The sequence below is a fragment of the Dromaius novaehollandiae genome, chromosome 18 (genome assembly GCF_036370855.1).
Source record: "Dromaius novaehollandiae isolate bDroNov1 chromosome 18, bDroNov1.hap1, whole genome shotgun sequence".
Lineage (NCBI taxonomy): Eukaryota > Metazoa > Chordata > Aves > Casuariiformes > Dromaiidae > Dromaius > Dromaius novaehollandiae.
In genome coordinates, this window is record NC_088115.1 from 11947532 (window position 1) to 11972417 (window position 24886).

The window sequence follows — 24886 nt, forward strand, 5'->3', positions numbered from 1 at the left end:
GGAGACGAGACTTGGAAAACCCTTCAGGTTGGGAAAGCGCGGCCTGACCCTGCCCGCCTCTTCGGGGGGAGCCGGGCGCGTTGTGCTCCGCACGCTCCCGCGGCCTCCCCGGGGCCGGCGTGCCTGCAGCCGCTCCGCGCTCGCTCTCCCGCGCCGGGGAGAGGAGGGACGTTGCTGGGGTTGTGTCACCGGCTCAGGCGAAGGGTGTCACCGTGCGGCGCTGCGCAGCGCCCGTCGGCCCCCCCCGGGACGAGGACCCGCGGCCGTCGGAGGGGGAGCGCGGTGGCTCGGCGGTCTGCGGCGGGCAGGCACCGCTTGGCCACCCAGCCTGCAAGCGCAGCGCTCGTCTCGCAGCTCCTGGGCGGGGACGAGGCAGGTTGGTCCCAGAGTACAGCGGATGACGTGTTCGGACCTGCTCCTTGGGGGTTCCTGAGCACTGCGGGAGGAGGAAGAGGAGCCGGGGCTCGATTCATCGATGCAGAAGGGCTCGGTGATCGGGCAGTCGTACAAATGCCCTTTGTGGGGAGGAACATGGGTTTGAAGGAACGTGGTTCAAAGGCTTTGTACATCTGTGGTAGCGGCTGATGGTTGGACCAGATCGTGGTCGGTTTGGTGCCTCCTTCGAAGGAATCTGCAGTTCAAGCAGGGGCTGTCGTGCCTGGATGGCGACCAGATGCAGCTGCTGAGGACAGCACTGGCTCGATCACCTCTCCTGCTGTGAAGAAATGCTGAGGCCAGTGTGTCCACGGGGAGCCGGCTGTGGCCAACGGTCCGTAACCGTTCTGGCTGGGAAGTGACAAGGTTTGGCCAGTCTGGCTGTTCTCCACTTTCGATATCATGTGGGAGATGTCAGACCACGATCTTGCCATTCGAATCAGCAGAGCTGGCTGAGGTCGCTCGTGCTGGCCTGGATATCCCAGCTGAGGATCTGGCCTGTCGTTGTTAAAGAGAGAACATGACCGCCTTGGCGATGAGAGGTGTGTGTGTTTGCTCCCTCCTGCAGAGGTTCAGGTGGAGCGCGGGAAGCTCTTGTGTGTCGCGTGTTATTGGTAGATGGTTTGGGCTCTCCAGAGCCTCTTGCCTCAGGACAGGCATGGTGTCTGTGCCTTCCACCGGGATATCCATCTGGATACTCCCGATGACCCCCTTGCTGCCTCCTGCGGCAGCATCCCACTCAAAAGCAGAGCACTGCTTGGTTTTGCACTGCTGGGCTTGTTCCTGCTGAAACCACTGGAGAACTGTCCTTTTCCCATCCTGACTTGTGAATTAGGCCTTTTCTGTTTTTGTCTTTGACCTCGAGTTAGGACTGTCCATGTGAACCATCCCGTTGAGAGGCTCAGGAGCAGGGAAACTCACAGCAATCTGGGTCCCACCCAAAGGGCGTTCCTGGAGGGCAGCACCCCGTGGTGGCTCCCACGCGCTGAGATACGTATCACTGTCCCGACAGCCATACGCCCTTCGGGTCCGCCGGCAAGAGCACGGGCTGGCAGCTCGAGGCCCGGGCACCCTCTGTCCCAGGGGCAGCCTGGAGCAGCTCAGCGCACACAGTCTGCCTCCCATGTGGCCTACGGCGACCGTCACCCGCGTTATCCGGGCACACGAGCCAGGCTCTTCCTGGCGGAGAGATGCCAGTTGCCTCCGAACTGTCTTTCTGCCGTGGCTGGCAGTGAATCATTCGGGGAGGGATGCAGGATAGATCACATCCTTAGGACGTCTTGGCCCAACTCACTGTAATACTTGCTTCCTCCAACGCTGGTTATGGATATCTAAACCATTTTTAACCCGTAGAGAAAAATGGGATTTCATTAGTAACAGAAATGGGTGTGGATGCTATCTGATCATTGCAGATCTCCACGAGCTGCAGGGTTTCCCCTCTGTTTGCCTCCCTCACCTCAGCGTATAAAATGGAGACTGCCCACGAGCACTGCGCCAGTGCCCTGCCTTCTGCACCTCCCTCGTGCCTCTCTGCGTGGGCTCGGGCATGTTAATAAAGCGTCAGCCTTGGTCAGCTCTAGCTTGGCATGGTCTGCTGAGTATTCAGGCCTCTCCATCTCTCCCCCCTTTTTCCCCCCTCTTTTCTTTCTGTTCCTCTATTCTCCACTAAAAGTGCCACCTAATTAGGTCATGGATTGTTTCAGACTCAAAACCTTTCAGGAGGTTTTCCAGTAGCGTTGGGTTTTGTTACTCAAAGCTATTTCTTCTGCCTCCCTCACTTTCCTGCTTTTTTTCCTCTCTTGACTGCTCCTAACACTGCAATATTTCTTATTCACATGGCTGTGGCAGTAAAAGAAATGTTAGCTCCGTAACAAGCTGCTGCTGACTCCTCAGGAGGCTCTCAGAGGAACATTTCACTCTGAGATGAATCTGCTTCTCTGCATTTCCTACTGTTTTATTAACAGGCACGTTTGCGTGAGAAGGAGTTTCTCACGTTCTCCACCTTGGGCTGCTGTTGCCCACCCGGAGCCCCAGTCCCCGTGAGCCGCGTCCTCCTCGCACGAGCCGGTGGGCACCGCGCCTGGATGACCGCACGGGCACTGCTGCTTTCCATAAACTCCCTAGAAACAACTTTAGTTAAACCATAAGGAAGAATCCCAGAAGAGGTGCGGGTCTGTGTAAATAAGGATGGCAGAGCTGGGGTTTTCGTGTCTGTAGGGGAAACCTGGGAAGTGCCAGTCCAATCTGCAGCCCCAAGTCTGTGGCAGGACAGGCTGCGACTAGATGCAGACCTTGCAGTGGGCATTTATAGGCGGTTTCTACCTGCTTCCCTCCAAATAAAATACAAATTATGTCTTTATCTCTAATACTAGCTTTGAAACGTGTGGTTTAATACATGGTTGCAAATGCTGGTTGTGAATTATGGTACTTCTGAATATTCTTAATAGCTGTATAAATACCCAGACCTTTTTAAAAATCCGACATAAAAAGGGCTGATAATTCAGAATGAATCAAAAGATTTCAACTTCTTCAGAGTTAATTGATAGCAAAGATTGTTGCCCCCACTCACTGCACAAATTTCAATTAGGCTGATGGCAGAGCTGGTCACAGTGACAAATTGTTACGGGAAATCTTTCCTGTTTCAATCATTGAACCTTATTAAATCAATTCCATACAATGTTGCAGTCATTACTTTTCATTCATGCCAAACTAAAGCTGCTTTTCCATAGCAATGAGAGGTAACAGAGCCTGCATGCTGGAAATAACAGGTCTGGCTTTGCCTGGTCGGGTACAGCATAAGAGAGTGTCCAGAAATTCTTATTTTGGGATCTGCTGCATAGGAGGGGCAGGAGGTGCTTCCAGCTTCTTCACCAGGACAGTGGATTTAGTTGCAAGCAAGGTAGCGGTGCATCCAGGTGGGCTCATGGCAGCTAAGTTGGCACCCGTAGCAGCTATCTCACCTGGGATGTTTTGTAGCACTTGTCGAAGTGAAGATGCCGTGCGGCTGTGGAGGAGCCACCTGGCTGGCTTTTTTGCTCTGCCATTTTTCTACATCACTTGCTAAATTTGGCTTTTAGCATAGAGTGAAAAGATGCTGGAAGATGAAAAATCAGTGAGAGACAAGAAGCCAATGTGTAAAGGAGAAAAGCAGCGAGGGTCAGAGTCTTTCAGGCCTGTGCACTTAGGAGACCCCCGGTCTGTGCACCGCTCCTGTCCCATGAAGCCTTGCAAGCTGGGTTGTTCGATAAGCTTCTTGCAGTAGTAGATAACGTGTCTGTTTTCTGGTGCATTTGTGCCCAGTTTTGTGTCCGAGGTCTGTTGTGCCACCTCTCATTCCTGCATCGCTTCCAGTGCCTGAGCCCGGTGGGAGCTGGGAGGAAGCGAAGGGTTTTGAGCTCAGCCTTTCCTGCTCTCTGGGCTGAAACGGGTCAGCCTGCAGGAACTCAGCGAGACGTCCTTTTCGAGCTGGATGTCCTGCAAGTTCAAGTGAAAATAACAATTGTCCTGATCTTTTTTTTTTTTTTTGATTGCTTCGTCTCCCTGCTCCCAGCAGCCCGGCAGAAGCCGGGGCTCCAGCCTGGCCTCCCGGAGGGGAAGGCGAGCTGCCAGGGAAGCAGCTCGCAGGTCTTTATAGAGGGAAGTGTCGCATTACCAGCTGATTAAACAGGCTCTTTCAGGCCTGACGCAGCATAAAGCGCCGAGTCCAAAGTTGTAATCCGGTAACTGTCTTAAGAGGAGCCTGCGTAGCCGCCGGGGAATCCCCAGCTGGCGGCAGCGTCCGCAGCCCGCAAGCGGAGTCCCCTGGGTCTCCCTCGCCCGCGTTCCTCTGGCCTTCGGGGGAGGAACTTGGGTGTTGCTGTTCCCCTCCTTCCCTGAAGGGACCCAGAGCAGAACGGCTGCAATAGGTGGGCCAGAGCGTACGCAGGTGGTCGGGAAGGGTGGCAGCTCCGAGGGGGATGCCTTTAACCCCGTCTGCACAGGGAGCCTCGCAAGCCATGCGCGCTGCAGCCTGGCAGCGACATGGTGGTCACGTCTCTACACGGCGCGGTGGAGCCGAGCGCCAAGCGGGACCCTGGGCTGTGGCACCGCGGAGGCAGCGTCTCCTCTCCCTGGTGTCCTCCGTCCCTCACGGTCCTGCTGCGTGAGCATGGGTCTCCTGGAGGGGCCCTGTCCGTCGGCGTGGACACCTTCAGTAACGTAGGGCTTGCGAGGGGCATTGCGTGTCTGTGCTCAGACTGCGGACACCGACCTGCGGTGATGCTGGACTTCGCACGGGAGCGACCGTCGCACCGTATCCCTCCTCGGGCGGCCGGCGCTGCCTCTGCCACCCGGGGCTGAGCCACCGGGCCGGAGGCGAGGGAGTGTGCCTGGCGGCAGGGGTGACCGGCAGTGGTGGCCCGATGCGGACGCTGTAATTACTTCTTCCATTTTCCTCTTGTCTGATTGTAAGATGAGCAGTTGCTAGAGGGGGGACCACCTGCTGTCATCCTGCGAGTTGAAGAAGCCTTTGAACTTGTTTCTCTTAAGCTTTGGTCACCCAGATGTAAAATAGAAGCAACTTTAAAGCATGGGAGAAGTGAAAAATGTGGAAGACAGATGTGTAAGGCCGGCTTTAGCATCCCCAGAGTCAGCTCTGCAAAGAGGGTAGAAGAAAGGGAAGGAGGGTTTCTCTCTGGAGTGAAGGGCACTTTCCCACTGAGATTTTTGCATGAGGCTTTACACCAGACTTGCAGTTTTCACATGGTTTCCAGGCAGAGCAGTTGCGTCTATAGGGAAGGTAATTACAGATGCAAATGCTTCTGGTAGAGCTGCCACTCAGCCCGGTTTCTGGAGGCATTTGCTCCATCTCTGGCTATTTACAAGTGCGTGAAAATGCCAAAAGGCAGAAAGGGCAGTTACTCTCTGTGAGCCTGAAGGATAAAAGCTATTCCTGGCTTGGAGGGGTTGGTAGCACTGGAAGAGCAGCAGGGGCAAAGCAATCTGGAGGGACATGGTTTCTGTTCTCCTTTAAGTTTGGGGAAGGAGGATACCAGAAGCCCCTGAGCCCCGTCTCCCAGCCGGGCAGGACAGTCAGCCTGGCCCCGAGGAGCCACGACTCCCGCGGTCAGCGCTGTCCCCTGGCAGGGAGCAACAACACCTACCACGGGAACCAGTGCAAACCAGGGGAGATGCTCACAGAGCATGGCTGGGACTCAGCATGGGCAAAGATGACAGAATGAGGGGTGTGAGGACTAACCCTAAGTGTGTCTTAAGTCAAAGGAAGGTCTGCTGGTGATGTGTGAACATTACAGATGAGGCTTTGGCAGAAGCGCTGGTGCTCCTCGGTTTATTGGGGGTGCCTGTACATGGTGGCCAGTTTGCTTAACATTTTTGGATGTCAAAGAATCACTGCTTTTCCCAGAAGCAGGAGATGAAAATTGGTTTCAGCTGAGGAGCTCTGTGATGTATGTTATCCAGGCTCTGGGAAGACTTTAAATTAAGATGTTAGCTATGCTTTAATGATAAAAAGCCTGTATCATGTGTGAAGGGAAGACGACCGGGCCACGTGGATGTGAGCCACGTGCACACATACCTGCTGCGCTGCGTGCTCGGGGGCCGGAGGGCTGCTGTCGCTCCGGATCGCTGCTCGCGCCCCGGTCATTTGTCTGAGCACCAGCAAACAAAAACACAGATGTAGAAGAGAGAGCGAGGGCCATGAAATGCAGCCTCCCTGCCACGGCAGAAAATTAATCACGTGAAGCGCTCTCTCCCACTAGCTGCCTATTGCCCAGGGAGGAGGGAAGGAGGGAAGCCAAATGTGTGAGGATAATTTTAGTCCTGTGCAACATCCATCCTAGCAAAGCACTTCAGAGCCCTGGCACAGCACTGCAGCATGGGGAGATGAGGATCTGAGCCCTGCCTTTGTCATGCTTTTCTTGTCGGAGCTTGGAGAAGTCATTTAGACATAGTTTTAGGGGTGGGGACCACCTAGCCTGTGTTCCTGCTGTTTGACAAAGGCTTTAACTGTTTCTTTTATCATGCAAATATGGAGCAGAAGCCATTAAAGGGTGGGAAGTAGCTGTCTGAACGCCTTTAAAAGCCACAACCTCTCCACATCAGATTTCCCTTTGGGGAAATGGCAATAACACCTCTTCCTTTCCACGCAGGTAGTGTGAAATTGCGCGGATCCATATCCCAACCGTGCTGCGGGAAGGTGCTGCCTTGTCCTCCCAGGTTTGCCCGCAGCTCCAGAGAGCACCTCCAAAGGCCTGCAGTTTTGGGGCAAAGCTTTCCCCAGAGCAGTCCGGGGAGGTCGGTGCCGCTGTTTGTCCGTGAAAGCAGCGGTGCAGAGCTCCTGCGCAGGCCGGAGGGAAGTCCCCAGCCCGGCTGGCCGGGCCCAGGCGCTGCCTTCTCCAGCGGGGTTTGGGGGTGGAGGTAACCCCAGGTTCAGCGCACAGGCAGGACGCTGTGCGAGCGCTGCTCGGGGTGTCCCGTGTCCGACTGTGCCCAGCACACCGCTGCGCGCGGACACAACAGCCGCTCCTTGGGAGGCCTTCGGCCCCAGCCCGCAGCGCTCGCGTTCAACACGTGTCACGTACCGCTGGCCGCCTGGTCAGACACAGACCCCCCGCTCCTTGTCCTCGGAGAGCCTCTGCCGCGCTTGGAGCGCGTTCAGCCGGTGTAGCCTCACCTGGTTAAGCGCGTGCTGCAGAAACCTCCAAATGTTTAACATCTGCTTGACCTTTGATTCGTTATACATGGCACGGGTGATAAAAAGGAAGATTTTTTTTCATTGATTGTCCCTATGAAGGCGCTAGGTCCATCGCTAGGATAACGAGTGTTATTCAAGTATCTGTTCTTACCCAGCTGGTTTTGCTTCTCTGCTAATATGTTGTGGATTAACTGCACTGTGCAGCACAGATCTACTTGACACCGAGTGACTTGGTTATCAGCTGCTTTTGCATATCTTTAAGAAGTGTCCTTATCTATGCTGGGCTTTCTAAACATGTCCGAGTGCTGGTCCACGTCAGGTACTATCTTGCCTAGACAAGGCTGGTGTCTCCTAACTCTGTCCAGGGTCAGTTCGGACAGTGTTGTTCTTGGAAAATGCAACACAGCTCGCTGGAGAGACTTAGGAAATCATGGTGGGGCCCATCCAAAACCAAAACCTAACTAACCCCCCCCCAATTCCGTCAGGCAAAACTTGCCATCCAGAGTATCACAGCATCAGTACGTCTCTGTGGCTGATGTCTGCAGCCTGCATAAGGTTGGTGTATTGGCAAAAGAAGTTGTCCTACAAAAAGTAATGAAGCCTGGTTTCCCAAGCACAGTCCTGTTTCTTTTGACCTCCTTGTGCAATAACCCCAGGTGATCCCACATCCTTTCTGGTGCTCCCAGACTTTTTTTAAAAAAAAAAAAAGCTTTTATTAGAAAAGTATATAGAAATATGTAGAAACTACTGCAAAGATCCCAGAAGGAACCACACACTACAAGGACATGAAATCCTGGCTGCTTCCCATCAAAAGCAAACAATAGCCCCGTCTTACCTCAGGCACCATTTGTCAAGCTGTTATCACAGTTTATGCTGACCACGGTGTTCTTTCGGGAAGCGCCAGGAACGCGTGTATAACCCGGCGGAATGGCTGCAAGAATCGAGCTGAAGGATTTGCACTGCTCACCGCCACAGGCTCGCAGCACGGCAAGCTCGTTGCACCCGGCTCGGCTTTTGGAGGTGCTGGTGTAGCTGTGCTGCTGCTGCTTGAGCGGGGAAGTAAGGACAAGGCAGATGTAGAAGCTGGCTGGAGTCACTGGAGTAATTCAAGGTGAACTAAGCTGAAATCACTGAACATAGATAAGAGTATTCTTGCCTGCTGGAGGTGGAATAAAGCAAGGTGGAGGGACACACGCCTTGCAGGTAGTCAGACCCAGCATGAATGCCTGTAGACCTTATTCAAGAATGGAAATACGAGCTCAGGAGGAGTTTCTCATTGCATGTCTGCATAGTTAGACCAGCACTAGCCTCATAACTGGAGTGTAGTGCTTTTTTGTCAAAGCAGGGAATTTGACAAAAAGTGCTGATGAACGCCAGGCTAATATTCTGGTACGGACTAAAAATACACTGCATTTGTCAGCGTGAACACTTCCACTTATTAATAGCCGATATTAAAAAAGCCCTCTGAGTCCATCTGTTACAGTTTCTGATTCAGACACTGAACGTTCAGGGTATTTGGCAGGTTTTTGAACATCTCTGCTTTGTGAAAGATGTTTTAGCTGATACAAAAATGGCAACAGGATTTTTCTGAGATTTTCAAAATCACTTCACTGTGTAGGTCAATAATTCATGGACAAAATTCTTCCCTCTGGTAAGCCACTACCCTGAGCGGTGGCTGTGGGGTGCTGGGATCAAAACCGAACATGAGTGAACGAATCCAGCTCTACATCAGCATGTGTGGGAATACAGCCACCCTTTATCAGTAAATCAAGGACTTGCATGAAGCACGGAGAGGTCGCATACCAAGCAAGTAATTAATAATACTCAGTTTTTGGATTGCCCCTTATGAATAGGGATAGCAAAGGTATACAAGATTTATGTGCTGGGAAATCCATAAAGAAAAAGACTCTTGGATTTTTCCATCTGATCACAGGACGTCATCACTGCGAGGCATAAATCTAAATGACAGTGTGTTTATCTGGCGGTTAAACAATTACCTCTGCGAGAGTGATGGCTCAATATGGGATGTAAGGAGCCGTACGTCCCTGCCCTGGCAGTGTGACGCGGAGCTGCAGGAAGCCTCTCCGCTTTACTTGCCCCGTCTCCTCGCTGCAAGAGGAGACGGGACACTTGGAGGAGCCTGCTGCTGTATAAAGCTACCGTCACTCGCGTTGTCCCGGGCCACAAAAGCATCCGAGGATGAGCATCTCTTATCACCAGTTCCCATACTAGCGGCTGGCCTGTCCTGCTGATTGACAGCTGGGATAATGAGGTTTTTGTGGTGAGGCACTCAGTGCACAGAAATGTTTTTATGTCTTGTGGTCTGGGATCTTGGGCTCTTTGTGTCCCCGGAGAGGCTCCGGCTCTAGTTGGCTGGGCCGGAGCGAAGGGCAGGACGTGGAGTGACTGTGCAGGCAAAATCTCTGCTGCTTTCTGCGCTCCGGTTTAGGGGGCCAGTTTGCCCTAACCCTTCCAGAGCAGTTTAGTATCAAGACTCTACACGTTTTCATGTTCCTTCGGTATGGAAATACCTAGGCAGCAAGGCAAGCGCGTTGGTCCCGTTCACCTGGGCAACATGTTGAGAAATCTTAGTGTAGCGGTTAACAAAAGGCTGGGTGAGGTGAGGGAGGGGGCGTAACTCTGCTTGTAAGATTTGGCAAAAAAGGGTTTTTTTGTATCTTTTCTCTTTTATCCTGTTTTTGTCTCCCAGGGGGTCATGGAAGGTTGTTTTCCCAAGCATCCCTGTCACCATGGCAAAAATCTTGGGTTTTTTTCCTCTTCCCGCTGCCCCTTTCCTTACTGTGCGTCTCTGAGTTGCAAAAAACCCCAGCACTGCCTGGCAATTCCTGTCTCTTAGGGAAACAAAAATTGTCAGCACAAGATTAAAGTCCATCAAAAGGAAATAGCAGGGAACGTATAGAGTTGTCCCTCTGTGGCTGCAGAAAATTGACTTACTGTATATTCGGGCTCTGGTGCCGAGCTGATGGAAGTGACTGGCTTCCTCGATTTCAATATGAATAGAAACGAGTGAATAGGAGTCACAGATCATAGAGGTAAGGGAACATGCTAGGGATGGCCCGGATTTGAAAACATCATTTTGATGCCTGTAGTGAGTTGCTCAGGCTAGAATACAATTCATGTCTCAGCTGATAAGCCTAGCCATGTGTGGATTTTAAATTAAAATCTGTATGTTTCTTACTGAGGTTGGACTCTTTCTGTAATATCCAGCCATGCCTCTGAAGTGCTTTGTAGGCATTACTCATAGAAAGTAGGGGGTTTTCCATCTGTATGTTAATATTTTAGTGGTTGCTATTTCTTAGCCACACTGAAGAATGAAAATTCTGCTTCCTGATGGACCTGAAGTGTGGCCAGACACCCTCCTGACTTTCTGTACGGCCCAGGATCCTAAAGGCAAAAGGAATCCTGAACTTGGTGTGTACAAATTTGCAGCAGCCTTGAGTTAATTTTATTAATGTTACTGAAACATTTGTGACCTGACAAAACAGCTCCTCTGCTCACAAACGTTGCAGTGTCTATCGGGCAGAAAGAACCGAAAACCTCTAGTTCCTCCTTTAGTGGAGCAAAGAGCAGGGAACTGTCTAAAAATTAGAGATAGGGAATGGAGCTGAGTGCCGCAATGTCGCTGACGTGCAGAGTCGCGGGAAGTGGACGAGTTCACGTCTCCCTCACATCCCTGGTGACCTAGAGAGGGCAGATCCCGGTACGGCAGCAAAGTGCCCGGCTCCCGGATCCTCATCAGCTTCACCCTGAGGAAGTGGTAAAGCACAGCCAAGAGCTCCTGCCTGTCTGTAGCCTTCTAACCCCTCTGCCAAGCAGCTTCCCACTCAGCCTTGATGGAGTGACCATAGACCTTAGTGCCCGGGGACCGAGTCCAGGCCACCTTGTTCCTGGCAGGTTTGTTTTCCCTGATGAAAGCTAGCTCGTGGTCTGGGCGGCATTTGCCTAGATGAACACCCCTGTTTAAGGAGCCCCTATTACTAGATTTGGGCTACATGGAGATGACCCCGGAGTGATAGGACGGAGAAGCTTAATGGCCTCAGCTGCAGCTTTCCAAATAGATAAAACTTTGATGTGCAGTTTAATGTAATTGATCTAAATCATAGATATCATCATACGTTGCATGGTCATGTCTTCACACTGTCCTGGATCTGCAAATCTTCATAAGCACAGATGTGCTTTGGGCACAGCGGCCTCCTTGTCCTGAGGAAAAATGAAGGGAGGTCTTGAGTGATGTCTTGTTTTATAGATGTTGCTGCTAAAAGCAAATTCCCCTCGCAAGTGCAGATTCTTTCTGTTATTGATCGTCATGGTCTCCGCTTTGGTGAGACCACATGGCCCACTCTGTTTTTGTAGCTGCCTTTTATGAAAACCGACAAAGAGGTATCAGCGTTTGAAAAGATGAGTCCTGAGAGTCCCCTGGGCGGCATTTTCATGGTGTAAAGTGATCCTGGCACATTTGATCCCCAGATGCTTTTAACACACTCATAAAACAAAAGCCTCGCTTCCCGGGGTGGTCCCGTGCACTGCAGAGCTTCCCATACGTGTCCGTGCTTGGTGGGCCGGGCTCCAAGGAGGGCAGAGGAGCCGCAAGTCCCGCTGCCTCGGACTGTGCTCGCGGGACTGGGCCCTGCGTTGTGAACTGGGAAGACAAGTTCCAGTGCGCATGGCTTTTTGAGACAGACTTTGCTGCTTCGTTCAAGGCCTATAAAAACGTATTTATTCATTTGGGTTATCTGTGTTGGGCTTCAGTGCTCCTGGGACTGGCAGTGAGGATGCTATCACCCCTATTTCTGGTGGGCAGCATTTCCCAGTGCTACTCCTCTTCCGTTCGTATACTCCCAGACTTTGTAAGAAGCCCGCCAGAGCTCTATTTCAACATAAAAAACAGAATATTTTTGCTTTGGCATTATATTTGAAGATATATAAAAAAAATCAGATCTGAGACGTTTCAAATTAGGGCCTATCATGAGTGGAAGTGTTTGACCCCAATCTGTCTGTGCAGCAGCTCCTGATGTGTAAAATGGGGATACCGTCTTCCCTCATTTGGAGGTGGCTTTATGAAGATGAATGAGTTTTTGCAGAGCACTCAGATGTCAGAGTGATGAACACCACGGAAAAGCTCGGGGGGAAATAAACAGTTGTGTCTGCAGAGCAGGCTGTTAGTAGTAGCTGTAAATAAGATATGAACCACACTTTGATCAGGGAGACTAAAGCAGATATTGAAGAGCTGCTCATAAATGGAGCATCATCCAGTCTGCGCCCTGAACAAAGCCAGACCAGGAAACAGCAGATGACTGTGTAATTAAGAAGATCTCTTAATGCAAACAAGCAACAGGACCAAAGTGAAGTTGCACCCATGAGCTCAGTGCAGGCTTTCCACAGCTTTAGGATGCTTTATTTTGCAGCTTTACTGTTAGCTGTGTGCCCACGTGAGAACCGTTCACCATTAGGGAGAGTCAATTATCCTTGTCCTAGTCACCTGTTTCTTTTTTCTTTCCTTTCCTTTCCTTTCTAGCTAGTTTTATCGTACAGAGTAGGGGCTAAAAGCTAAAAATGCATCATTAAAACACTCTCAGAGCTGCCGTTAGCAGGAGGTTCGTCCTTTACAGACCCCCCGGAGCAGAGCCCAGCGAAGCAGCGCCTGTGCCGGGGGGGCTGCGAGAGCCCGCGGCCCCTTCGGCAGCTCCCGGCCTGCCCCGCTCCTGCCGTGAGCCCACCGCAGCCCCCTGGCCCCGCGGGGTCTGTCGCTGCCTGTTCTCACTGCACGGCCTTCGGGGCTGGGACTACCTGCTGCCCGCGTTTCTGCGGGGACGAGCGTAATTAGAGATCGTTCTTGGTTTGTTCTGTCGTAATAAATGTGACTAATAGTAATATTGTAGTAATTCACAGCAGTCTCGTTGCATTTGCTTCAACGGAAGCACTCCAGAGTCAGATGAGAGCAGAGGAGATGAAGATCCGACCAGCTGTAATTACTAGTCTGGGATATCTCATTTTCAAGCTGAGCCGTTATCTGCAGTAGTAACTTGTCCAGCTATTATTGTAGGGAAAAAAGCACACAAAAGGTAATTTTATATAAGTATTTGTGCAAAATAGCCACCCGTAGTCGCCCCAGAGAGCGCGATTAGAGACCCTTGAAGCGTGATGGGAGCTGCGGATCGCAGGAGATAATGGAGATGTGGCTTTGGTCGGGACGTTCTGGCGGTCTCATTAGCTTCATTATTAGTTAGTCTCCGTGCTGCACATTTCACCTCCAGAGCGACCGGCCGGCGGGCGATGCGCTGGCGAGGTTCGGGGAGGGCTGCGCCCCGTGCGGTGGTGCCGGCCCCTGCGCGGGGGGACACCGAGCCCGGCAGCACTCTGCCTCGCCGTGCGGCGTGTGGGAGCTCTGGGCTTGGTCTCGGTGCCGATCAAAGCCAGCCTGCGCCAGTCTCTGCTTAATCAGGCTTAGCTTTAACGAAGCGATAGATGGGCCCATGTTATATTTATGGATATTACTTAATCAAGTTTTTATACAGTCACTCCTTAATAAGAAGTGATTGCCTAAATCCTGCACATTTTCCAGGATCTTCACTAAGGAGAAATCCTACCAGGGAGACATTTATGTGTTCTTAATTATTGCTGTGTAGTAAGTGGCAAAGCCCGGGGTAGCAGAGCTAGCGATACACGCAGTTGCTGTACTGAACAGTTGTATTCATATTCTTAACACCTCCCTTGTAATATTATTTTCAACTGTTGTTGCTTTATCCGTTAAACATTTATTTTACATTTTGCTCATCGCAAGCTGTTGAAAACACATCGTGTTTGCTAATCATCCTGCAAGCATCAGGACGCCTTTCACAGTGCGCCGTGGTTCTGCCCGATCGACGCACCACCACGGACGCCTCTTGTTGGAAACCATGAAAAATCGACTGTGCGAGTAGTCGTTTTCGTTACAATTGTTATTTATTCTGCTATGAGCCCTTGACGTACAACCGTCTCTTTGAAATGAAATAGAGAAAGGAAAAGCAGAGAAGCATTCTGTTTCATAAGCTGTGAGCGCATCTCTCCCCAGACCTGCCTTGGAAAAGGTACTTTCCCATGGATTTAGCTCAGCAAATAGAGGGCGATCTGGGAGGTGGTTCTGGTCCCTCGCACCACTGATCGGCAGGGGTGACTCGGTTAAACCAGGTGAAGAGCAGAAGTGGCTGTGGAGGTGGAGTGAGACTCGTGTTTGTTTTAAATGCTGCTCAGGGAGAAAAAAGCCGTTGCAAAGAGCAGCTCTGCTTCCAGTTCTCCACATTTATTTCACAATACCGCCTGCTTGCAGGCCAGCCCTTGCAAAGCCGGGCGTTTGGCTCTGCGGAAAGCGGGAGGACGGTGTTCAAGCGCTGTGCTGCTCAGCCCCGGCCGACACGGTCAGCCCCGCAGCCAGCGAGGACCAACCCGCGCGGGCTCGGAGCCCTCTGCTGCAAACCCACGGCAACAGACACTGTTTCTTTAAATAGTTTTCTCTTAGCACAGGCAGGGCGGTAAACACCATCCTGTGAGCCGCTGTGAAAAGGGAAGTTACACAACTTCTAGCAAGTGCAGTGGATTTTCCCTAGCGGAGTCCGCGTATTTCGAGCCTTTATGTGCGTTTATCACCCGGGTGAAAGGATGGAGATCAGGGATGCCGCGTGTGTGCTACCGCGGCCTGGGAGCCAATTCCCTTCAGGAGGTGCTGGAAACCTGAGACCAGCCTATAAAAATTCCTGCATCCACGTGCTTGCCAGGTGCTGCTCTTCAGGGATGCCGTTGTGCCAGGGCCGCGGCCGCTGCCCCAGCACCAGCCGGGGAGGCCGCCAGCAGCAGGTGCCTGCCCTCGCCGGGGCGCTGCGGCCGTGGCTCTGCTGCACCGCACCGGGACACGCCTGCCATGTCCGAAGGCTGCTCCGTCTGTATTTATAATCGTGCGTTTCTCAAGCCGCGACTCAGGTCTCGGGATGCCGAAGCGGCCGCGTTTTGCCGGTTGTTTCAGGTAATTTGATGGAGGCAAGAACGAAGAGTTACAACCAAAAATACGAGCGGAGCACGAAGCAGAGAGACGGCGCGTGGGAAGAATTTCCCTACAGCAAACCTGGAGAGGAGCAGTGTCTCCCAGGAGGCGCAGCCTGCAGAAAGGAGAGAGGAAGCAGGAAAGAAAGGGGAAAGGCGCCAGTGGGGGCCCGGCCGCCCGGCGCGGCGCCTTCGCACCCCTCTGTGACGTCACAGAGCACCGCTGCCGGGCGGATACAATGTACCGCGCGTCGCCTGGCAACCGCCGGGGGCGGGGCCGGGCCGGGGGCGGGGCCTGCGCGCTGCCAACTGTTGCCCGCGGGGCCGCGCTGCCGCCTCCCGGTGCGGCCCCTCGGCGGGGCGGGGGCAGCGGCTGCCGCCTCCTTCCCTCCTGCTTCCCGCGGCCGCGGCAGGTACCGGGGCGGGAGAGCCGGCACCTCCGTGCGGGGCGAGGTGCGGCGCGGTACGGGCGGGTCGGGGGGGGGCGGGTGGCGGGTGGGTGCCCGGGGGCGGGAGGGGGCGGCGGGCGCTGCGGGGCCCCCCCGGCCGCGGCAGCAGGTTGCATAACTGCGCCGGGCGCGGGGGTTTGGGCTGCGCGGGGCCGCCCTCCCCGGGGGGGGGGGGGGGTAGGGGGCATCTCCGTGCCTCCCCGTCGCGGCGCGGAGTTTCGGGGGGGCCCGGGCGCGGCGCAGGTGGAGCCGAGCTGCCCTTTTTCCGTGTTTGCCCAGGGAGGGGCTCGGTGCCGCCCGCATCGTTCAACGCGGAGGAGGAGGAGGAGGAGGAGGAAGGTGCGGGTGCGCTCCCGCGGGTTCCTGCAGCCCGGGCCCTGCCCCTGCGCTGCCGTTACCCGCTGCCGCGTGTCGCCGGTGCCGAGCAGCGGCCGCGGCCGCGCCCGGCGGGCTGGTGGGGCGGCCGGGGGGAGCCGCGAGCCGGTCGCGGGGGGCTGTCGCGACAGGCTGCTCGGCGGGGCGGGTGGTGCGGGACCTGTGCACGAGCCATGAAATCGGTGTAATTCCTCTGTGCAGTGGTAGCAGAGGCAGCTCTGTGGCTGTTTCTGTCCTGTCTGTGTTGTAGGTGGTTAAAACGGGTCCCGCCGCTGGCCGCGCCGCAGGCGGGCTCGCTCTCGGGTCGGGTTGCGAGACCTGACCCGCCTCTGCGAGTCGTCCGGGGCCCCGGGTGGGAAGAGGGAAAACGAAGCGGGGACTTGGTGGGGTGAGAGTGGCTCTGCCGCCGGCCCTGCGGGTTTCAGGGCTGCCCCGACCAGGTGTTCCTGGGAGCTTTGGGTGGTATTTGCAGAGCTGGAGGAAGGAGGTGGCTGTGGAGCTTCTGGGGGCTGTTTGGCAGAGTCTGCACAAATCAAAGAAGCTCGAGCTGTTCCCATTACCAGGCATAGTAGCCTCTAAGCAGCTTTAAACCCTCTTTTAATGGGCTCTTTTGACTCTGTTGTTTGAAGAATTACTGCGAACATCAGTGAGTCTCCAGGAAGCCACCTGACGTGCAGATGTTTCCCAGCTGTGGTTGCCTTGTTAGTGCTCTTACAGCCGCGGTGGTTGGAGGATTTAGCCACGTGCAGAGGCTTCAGGACAGCACGGTCCCCATGCCAAAGCAGCCCGGGGAGTGCAGTAGCTTTGCCTCAGTTATTGATTAACCAGTTCTGTTATGTGTGTGAGCAAACCTTCATCTTAACTCTGTCTTCTGCATACCGTGTCCCGGTGAATTGTTTTAAATGGTTATTGAACTAATCGCGGGTTGCTGCTGAGTGAGCTCTTAGCCGAACCTCAGCGTTCACAAATGCCGCCGTGTTTAGCCAGGTGACCTCTTAAATTCTGAAGTGCAGCCTGACAACCTGATGGCATTTGTGCTTCCCGTGGTCGTCAGGTTGATGGCTGCAACGGACAGAAGACGGGCTCCGTGAGTGCTTCTTGGCAACGCAGAACCGCTTTGGGCACTGCGTTGCAGCTGATACTCCTGGTTAGTAGTTCTGGTCTCTGAGCATGGCTCTGCTTTGCATCTTGTTCTCAGTGTGCAAGCTAACATAGTTATCAATTGTTTCTGCTTGGTCCCTGTCTGTTTTGCCTGTGTGAGTTCAAGGGGAGAAAAATCTCATGCCTACACCTAGCTGTGTTTTGTTGTGTTTCACTGTATAAGTGGAAAAAACACAATCTGCTGCCTGTGCTGGGGTTTGTGATCGCTGGGGTCTTAGTTTGCATTTGTCGTGTGTCGAGTACACGTGCTTGGTAGACTTCAGGAAATGTTAAAGCAAAGCCCATCTGCAAATCAGTTGAGTCACTTAATTGTAAGAACATAAAAGGTGAGTTGTTTAAAAAAGAAAACAAAAACTTTAGGTGGGCAAACTGGGAGCTAATTTGAAGTTCAGCGCTTGCAAACTGTGGGAAAAGGCTGCAGTTCCAGCTGCTCCTGCAGCAGAGACCCCCTGACCTGGGCCTTCCCCAGCCGCCTGCTGCGGAGCAGCCGAGGTCCGAGAGCTCCTTCCTCCTCGCGAAGGAGAGCTTCAGAGCTGCCTCGGTGTTTCTTAAACACAAAGGAGGTTAGTTCCTGGGCTTGTCCCTACTCAGACTGACCGGTGAGCGCTGGGAAGTGTTTCTGTATACACTAAAGCCACGTCCCTAATGTTTTCCCTTGACTTGCCGGCATGAGCGAGTTGCCGTGGAGCGTGGCAGGATTCCCGAGCGTGCCGCGGGAGCTGGGGTGCAGCCGCTGCGCCGGGGGCCTGGAACTGCTCCTGCTCCACACGCAGCTCGTGCGGGACGTCCCTCCTGGGGACCTTGCCCTCCTCGTCCCCAGCAGCGCCGGCTCTGCCGGGAGCTCTCGCCCGTAGGTGCTGCGGGCGCCGGGGCCAATGCGATATGCAAGTCTTGTGCTGTTTACTGTGTACCCAGTCGGGTGACCTTGAGGCTTGTCAAGGCAAGCGAGTCACCGAGTGAGCTCAGCTGCCTCCTGAGCCGCAAACACTCGTTGCAAAGAGCATCCTGTAACTCGGACTTGGTTAATTAAGGAATTGAACCGAGAAGCGGCTGCTAGGACTGTGCTTGAATTAAGAGGCTTAAAATGAAAACGCTTCTTTCTGAGCAGCCTCCAGTTCTCCTGGACATGGTCTGGGCATTCGGTTGTAATATTGCTTTGGAGCAATTTAATCTCAGCTTAACTCTGATCCTTGGTCTTAAGGCTTGTATATACTGGGGCATCTTTGGGCTGCCTGTTTGCTGTGAGTCGCAGACCTGCGTTTCCAGGGCGTGAGGGATGTTGTGGCATCTGGCCCTGCAGTTAGCCATATGGTGCCCAGGGCACAGTGGTCTCAGCAATTTTGTCACCAACTGTTCATGCCAACGTGACGGTAAATGCTGTTGCCCATCCTGTACTAGTGCTGGCTTCACTGGCCCCGCTGCTGGAAAGGGGCAGGTCTCACCCGGGCCAGCCTGAGAGTTAGTCCCAGTTGTCGTTTTCTGGCTTCTCTCCTGTTGCTGCTCTTCTGGCTTTAAAAATAGAAAGAGATTGTTTCATCCCAAGGCTAAGACTTCTCAAGAGGGTAAATTACGTCACATTTATTATCTGCCATGCAGCTCATCTTTTAGGCAAATATCACGAATAATTTTTTTCCTCTTCTTGTAAGTGTATACCAGCTCTTTCTCAAACCAAGGGTTGCAACACCCATGTGCATCTTGCAAAAGCGATATCAACCGTAGCTGGTATCAACCATAGCTGATTTCTACAGCTGCCTGTAACCTGGCCGCCAGCCCTCGGCGTCGCGCCCTGGGGAGGGGGCTGGTCCTGCCCTGTGCCCCGGCCCGGGCGAGCGCGACGGCAGTTCCACCATTAGCTGCACTGCCCCTTTGCAAAGCGTCTAGCAGCTTGTGCAGTAGTGTGAAAGGAAATGGAAACCCTTGTGGTTCCGGAGCTAAAAGTGCTCTGAGCGACATTGGGACGAGGTGGCAGACGATCAGTGGGTTTAGTCTGAGCTCTACAACTGCCCTGGCCCAGTCGGTGCTGGAGGGGTGGAGCAGGCGCTGCCTGGCCCCGCGCTGCGGGCTGGGCTGCTCCCCGCTCCTGCACGAGGATGCTGCCTGCGCTGAGCCCCCCCGAGCCCCCCGTGGTGACTGGGGGCTTGTTACAGCCAAATGGTGAGAAGCAGCCCAGGAGTGATGTGATGCGACTTCAAAGCTGTGGCAAAGGGACTTTTTTTTTCCTTCTTTTCCTTTCTTTGGAAGGTCAAATTAGCTGTCTGCTGAAGCCTCTTAATGCTGAAAGCTTCAGAGCATAAGCAGTGACCTGTGAAAAGGAGCGCTTGGATCTGGACTCCGGCCGTGATGAGGTCTGGCACGTCTATTAGGGCCAATTAAAGTGACAGGTAGCAGAGTGTAAACACCGCCGGCTCCCGCCGTTCCCGGGCTGGCTCCAGCCTGCACGCCGCTCCTCTCCACCGCCCTGGAAAAGGCCCCTTGGTGTGAACCTCCTCTGCAGAGCCCAGAGCAGCCCGTGGACACCTCCGGGCCCGTCTGCTCGCATGCTTCAGCGGGAGCAGCTCGGGAGCGGAAGTTTAGTCTTGAGGTCAAAACCTGTTGTCTTGAACCGCACGGTTGTGCGAGATGCAGGTGTTATCTTAGGTGTGAAATGGTGGCTGGCGGTTCGCTGCCGGGTGTTCCTGCGCTCGCCCTCTGCCTGGGGGCTCCTGCCGCCTTTCCCGGATGCTCTCCAGCACCTGATACTGGATTTGGGTCTTGGGAATAAACTTGCCCCTAGGAATCCCTTCCGCCCCCCCGCAGCAGGAACCTGTGAAGTTTTGCCTTAATTTGAGCTTCAAATATTAGACTTGAGTAACTAAACAGTTGGAGGAGGCTCTTGCATTGAGCAAACTGTAATTTGAGGCCCTAAAATAGCTTTTTAGTTGAACAGCTTAGTAAAATAACCATTCTCTGTACAGGGATCTTGAACTCCTTGAGAGATCTTAAACTCTCGGCTATTTTGAGGAACTTGCTGCCCTTTTCATGCTGAAATAGGAGACAACTGGTTTCGAAAACTTCCCTCCTCTTTTCTTCTGCCAGCCCTCCCAAAAGCTCCTTTTCTGCATGCGGCAGCCCCCTGCGCTCAGCGGCAGCCGCGGGGGGAGAGCCGGGAGCTGCTCAGCGGTGTGCCGATGCCCGAGCACGCTCCTGCTGAGCGCTTCTGCACGCTCCTCTGGGCCCCGGGGTGGATCAGCATCTCCCTGCCGCTGCTGGAACCAAAAAGGAAACGTGTTGTGGGGAGAAGCTGTTCTGCCCGGACGGGTGGCCGCAGGGCACGGCGGAGCTGCGGGCCAGCACGCACCGGACGCCAGCGCCGCGTTGTGCCGCGGGGACCAGAGCTGCTGCGTGGGGATGTCTCGCTCCGGCTCTTGCATCTGGGCAGCTGTGCAAAGGCAGCCTCTGCCGGTTCCCCCACCTCCGGTGCGGCTCCAGCCACCGGGTTGTCCCTCTGGAGGGAGGGGATCCGTCAGTTCCCGTGGAGTGGCCCTGGATCCCTGGGCAGCAGGTGCCTCTATAGAGCAAAGTGTTGCTGAATATTCAGCAGCCGCTACGCAAGCCGCTGGCCCGTTGCCCGTGAAGCACTCGGAGATGCCTTGAGCATCTGCTTCAGTAGAGTGCAAAGCGCTTACTGCTGCCACAGCTACATTGTGCTGGTGGTGCTTTAACGTGATATTCTGCTGTTTATTTTTTTAATGGGAGTCTTCAAGATCATAAGCAGTACCTTCATCCTTTTTGGCTCGGCCAGCCAAGCAGGGAGCTGCCTGGTAGGAGTGGAAGAGCAGTGATTCATCTTCAGATTGTTGGAGCCTCTTTCTCTTCCTGGTTTCGGCTTATGCGCGAAATGCACCCCGAGCACGAATGACTCAGGACAGAAACGTCTCACGGTCTTTAACATGCTGCTTAGACTCGAGAGTTGGCTCTTTTCAGGCTAGCTGAATAACGCTTGTTCTTGCCAACCTCTCATCTGGTACATGCAGTACTGTGGCTGTCTAAGCTGTGAAGGAAGAACTGGAAAGGTAAAGCCTTGCGTTGTTTCGAGTCGTTCCCCGAGGTGGGTCTGCAAGCAGCCTGTGCTGGGCGGCCGCGGTGGAAGGACGGTGCTGCGCGAACCCGCGATCACCCTGAGAGATGCAGATCTGAGCACCTTGCGCTGCAGTCTGTGGTGTGTGCGTGCTGGGCAGCGGGGCCGTGCCCCGGGTCCGACTTCTTGCAGTAGCTTCTTCACCTGCGTTAGTTCTTCTTACGGGACTTTGTTTTCTTCTCCTGGCTGTTTAGGCCATAGAAGGAACACTTTGTGAATGGGCAGTTGTGATGGTTGCACTGAAAACTGCAGCTTCACCAAGGGACGTGGTGATGGTGTGCGGGGTCCCCGCGTTGCAGCATTGCCTTGGGGCTGGAAACACTGCATTTCCACCAGGGATTCTTCACTTAAAGCTTCACAGCTAAGCATGTTGTTCCCACCTACAGAAGCAATCCCGCAGGCTCAGTGCGCTGGCTGTCGCTGGTCCTGGCTTCAGCGTGTCGTGCCAAAGCCGTGGTGGTCAGCGCGGGCCGCGGGTGGACCCTGGGCACTGTGAGCGTGCTGAGCTGCCTGGCAGGACTGCCTTTCCCGTGCCCTTGCTTTGGGAGGGCTGCCGGCGCTGGGCACGTGTCCGAGCAGGGATCTCCCGCATGCGTTTGGCTGCGGAGGCAGCGGAGACGTGCTCCCCAAACGCACGGCGTGTTTGCGCCGGTCTCTGGGGTGGATGCCCTCCTCTTCTGCCCAAGAGCATGGGCCAGCCCAGCTCCTCCTGCCCCACGCCCACCAGCCGCGGCTCCCCGCAGCACGAGGGGGGACCCGCGTCCAGGCGGCTCCAGGGCTCGCAGCAAGGCGTTACCGTAGCTGTAAAGCAGGTGTTCAGGCTCACGATGGGCCACTGCCCCAAAGAGCTTGCCTTTTTTTTCCACAGGGCTTGGAAATGAAAGTTTAGGAGCAGAACAACAATTGCACTTCAAAAGGAGACTCCGTGGTGCTGACCCGCGCGGCACGGGGCCTCCTGTGCTGCAGCTCTAACTCAGGCTCCCAGGAAGTCGGTGTGAGAGGGTTAGGTAGCCAAAAAGTGGCAGGAAAGAAAAGTGTGCCCTTCGCCTTTAGAGGTGACAATGCATATTTAATTGCTAATAGACTTTTTTAACGAGCTTCTAGGCTGCTATTTTTAGAAAAAGCAAATGCGTGATGTTACCTACAGGGAGCGAAAAGGGAGTCTTTCATGCTCTTCTTGACCTTTACTTTCTTGTGTTAATTTGCTTAATACCAGTGAGATTTGGCTGCTGTAGAGGCTTGCTTAAGCACAGACTTCTCCGAGACCTCCAGAAAAGCTGTGCTGAGTGGGAGGTAGGGCTGGGCAGGAGCTGTTTCTTCTTTTCCCTGCTTGATTTGTGAACCCCTGTCTCGGGGATCCACCGCCTGCTCAGTTGGACCAGACTTGTGCCAGCTAGTGTACTTCCATAGTGGCAGTCAGGCCTTAATTGCATTAAACTTTCAGATCTCTGCTCCAAATACGTACCTAAAGATACAGGCACTGCTGGCAAAGCTGTCCTTTGGACACTCTGGATATTCATCAGTTAAACAGGTTGTGGGGGAGCAGGGATTCTTGTGAATTCCTTAAACCTCGATACACAAGGAATTTGCACAATTATGTAAATCAGTATTTCGGGGGGGAAAAATGGGAGATGAGACCTGTGTTTCTAGTAGCAACTGCTGCAAATCTTAAAAAGCTGCAGCTTCTGGCTTCATGCTAAGGTGAAAAAAAATTAAGAAAAATTGCTGTCATCAGCATAGGACATCGCTGGTTGTGTAAAAGGGGATCTGGTCCTCTGGGGCTCTAGCAAAGCTGTGTCTGCTGACTCCAAACTGGAGCTAGTTGTGTGCTGGAGGCCATGGGAAGACTTGAAGCCACACCGCGTCCTGAAAGCAGCGTCTCCCGCAGCGTTCCCACAGGCGTGCTCACGGGACCGGGAACCGGCCGTGGCACAAGGCAGCTGGTGCCGTGGGGCTGCCGGGGAAGGAGGGAGGCAGGGTGGCAACTGGGCCTCAATGTGAGGAATTTCCGAGAATGAAATGTTTCAATACTTGTGCCAATAAGCTAAACCTTAAATGCATGGTTGTCTTAACTTGCTGGCGATAGTTCCTTTGGAAAAGTGCGTGTGGAGGTAGCCGGTGAGGCTGGGAGCAGAGATGTGAGTCGCTGCGATTGCAAGACTTGCGTAGTCGCGAGTTCCCTGTGCCACGCTGCATGGGAACTGCAGCGTTGTGTCGCCACGCATCAAACGGAGGGCAGAGAATAAGATCTTGGCCCTTATTTTTTCAGTTAAGAATTTTTATTTGTCCCTCAAGGACAAGAAAATAGAAAACAGCTTGTCCTGACTATTGTAGATCTTCATGGGAGAAGAGGGGGGTGACCAGCAGCAACAGCAAAGCGTTGCAGTGCTGAGAATGACATCTTAGTTTAGTCAATGCTTCATCAAGGCATGTGGTTCCAGGAAGCAGGAACAGATGGCTTTGGGTTTTTTCTGCTCTCTCATATCTTTGGTTGCCACCAAGACCTACCATAAATGATTTAGCACCTGCCAACTTCTCCCCCCGTGTAGATTTTACACACACACAGACATGCACACCCTGAAAAGATCAAGTAAACTGATACTCTTACCTGGCTTGCTTTTATGTAATCCACTGTATTAATACATAAGGTAACTGAGAGTTGGTCCTATGATTAGGTTCTTGCAAAAGATGCTCCTTTTTAGATGAAGAAAACCTGTGAGGATACTTATTATTACTCTCACTGCATTTGGAGAGTAAATTAGGGCAAAACCGACTACACTTTATAATTGGGTCTTGTGTCCCTCTCCTGTGGAAGAGACAGTAAGTCAGAGAGATGTAGTATTCAAGGCCTTACGGGAGGAGCAAGCTACCTCAGAGGCTTGCAGGATCCGGCCTTTGTAAAGCAGGTCAGGCTTCTTGTTTTATGGCTTTTCTTTCATGTCAGTCATGTTTATCTGGACACCTAGAGAACTGGTTATTGCTGCTCTTGTTTTTTCTCAGCTGCCTTGGAGGATGATCTGAATCGCCTCTCAATTCTTCTCTTTCAGGGCAGTGAAATCCAGGACTGTGCCTACCTGGACAACGAAAGCGCCTACAGTGAGCTGGAGCTCTTTCCTGATGAAGACGCGATGACTCTAGCACAGCAAGAGCTTCACCATGAGTCTGACATGGACAGCGCTATTGAGAGCGCTCAGAGCTCGGAGGCCTCCGACGTATGTCGGAGCGAGGAAAAGGATGGCGTGCTCGGTGGCCTCTTCCTGCCCGGTGACAAGTGAGTGGTGGTTTTGCCCCTTGGAGGCCCTATTTTGAAGCATGTGTCAAAGGACGAGGGAGGAAGGAGCCTTTACTTGGCTAATCCCTCCTGTGGGAGGGCCTGAGGATGGCTGAAGGATTAAAAAACCTAATATCCACTTAAAATATAAGGGAGATGGATGTCCAGGTCCTGTAAGTGGCTTAGACTGTCTCAGTCCTGGCTGCTTCTGACACATTTGGTGAGCACCCATGGGACCTGCATATTATGTGTTGAAGTGAAAGTGTTGGGCTGTCCTTCCCCAAAATGGATTGCTTTATTGGCACCACCACAAATTTAGGGTCTTCTGTGTTCCTGAGCCCTTTATATGCTGG

At 53.5% G+C, this 24886-nt stretch overlaps 1 protein-coding gene across 3 annotated transcripts in view; it reads left to right on the forward strand.

Moving 5' to 3' along the window:
• The window catches only part of RAB11FIP4 (RAB11 family interacting protein 4), a 120336-nt gene that overhangs the window by 82182 nt on the left and 13268 nt on the right, over positions 1 to 24886 (forward strand). For all 3 annotated transcript variants that reach the window (XM_064522687.1, XM_064522688.1, XM_026099081.2), the window contains one exon: positions 24310 to 24533. In XM_064522687.1, coding sequence (XP_064378757.1) covers positions 24310 to 24533 — 224 coding nt within the window. The remainder of the gene's footprint in view (positions 1 to 24309; positions 24534 to 24886) is intronic.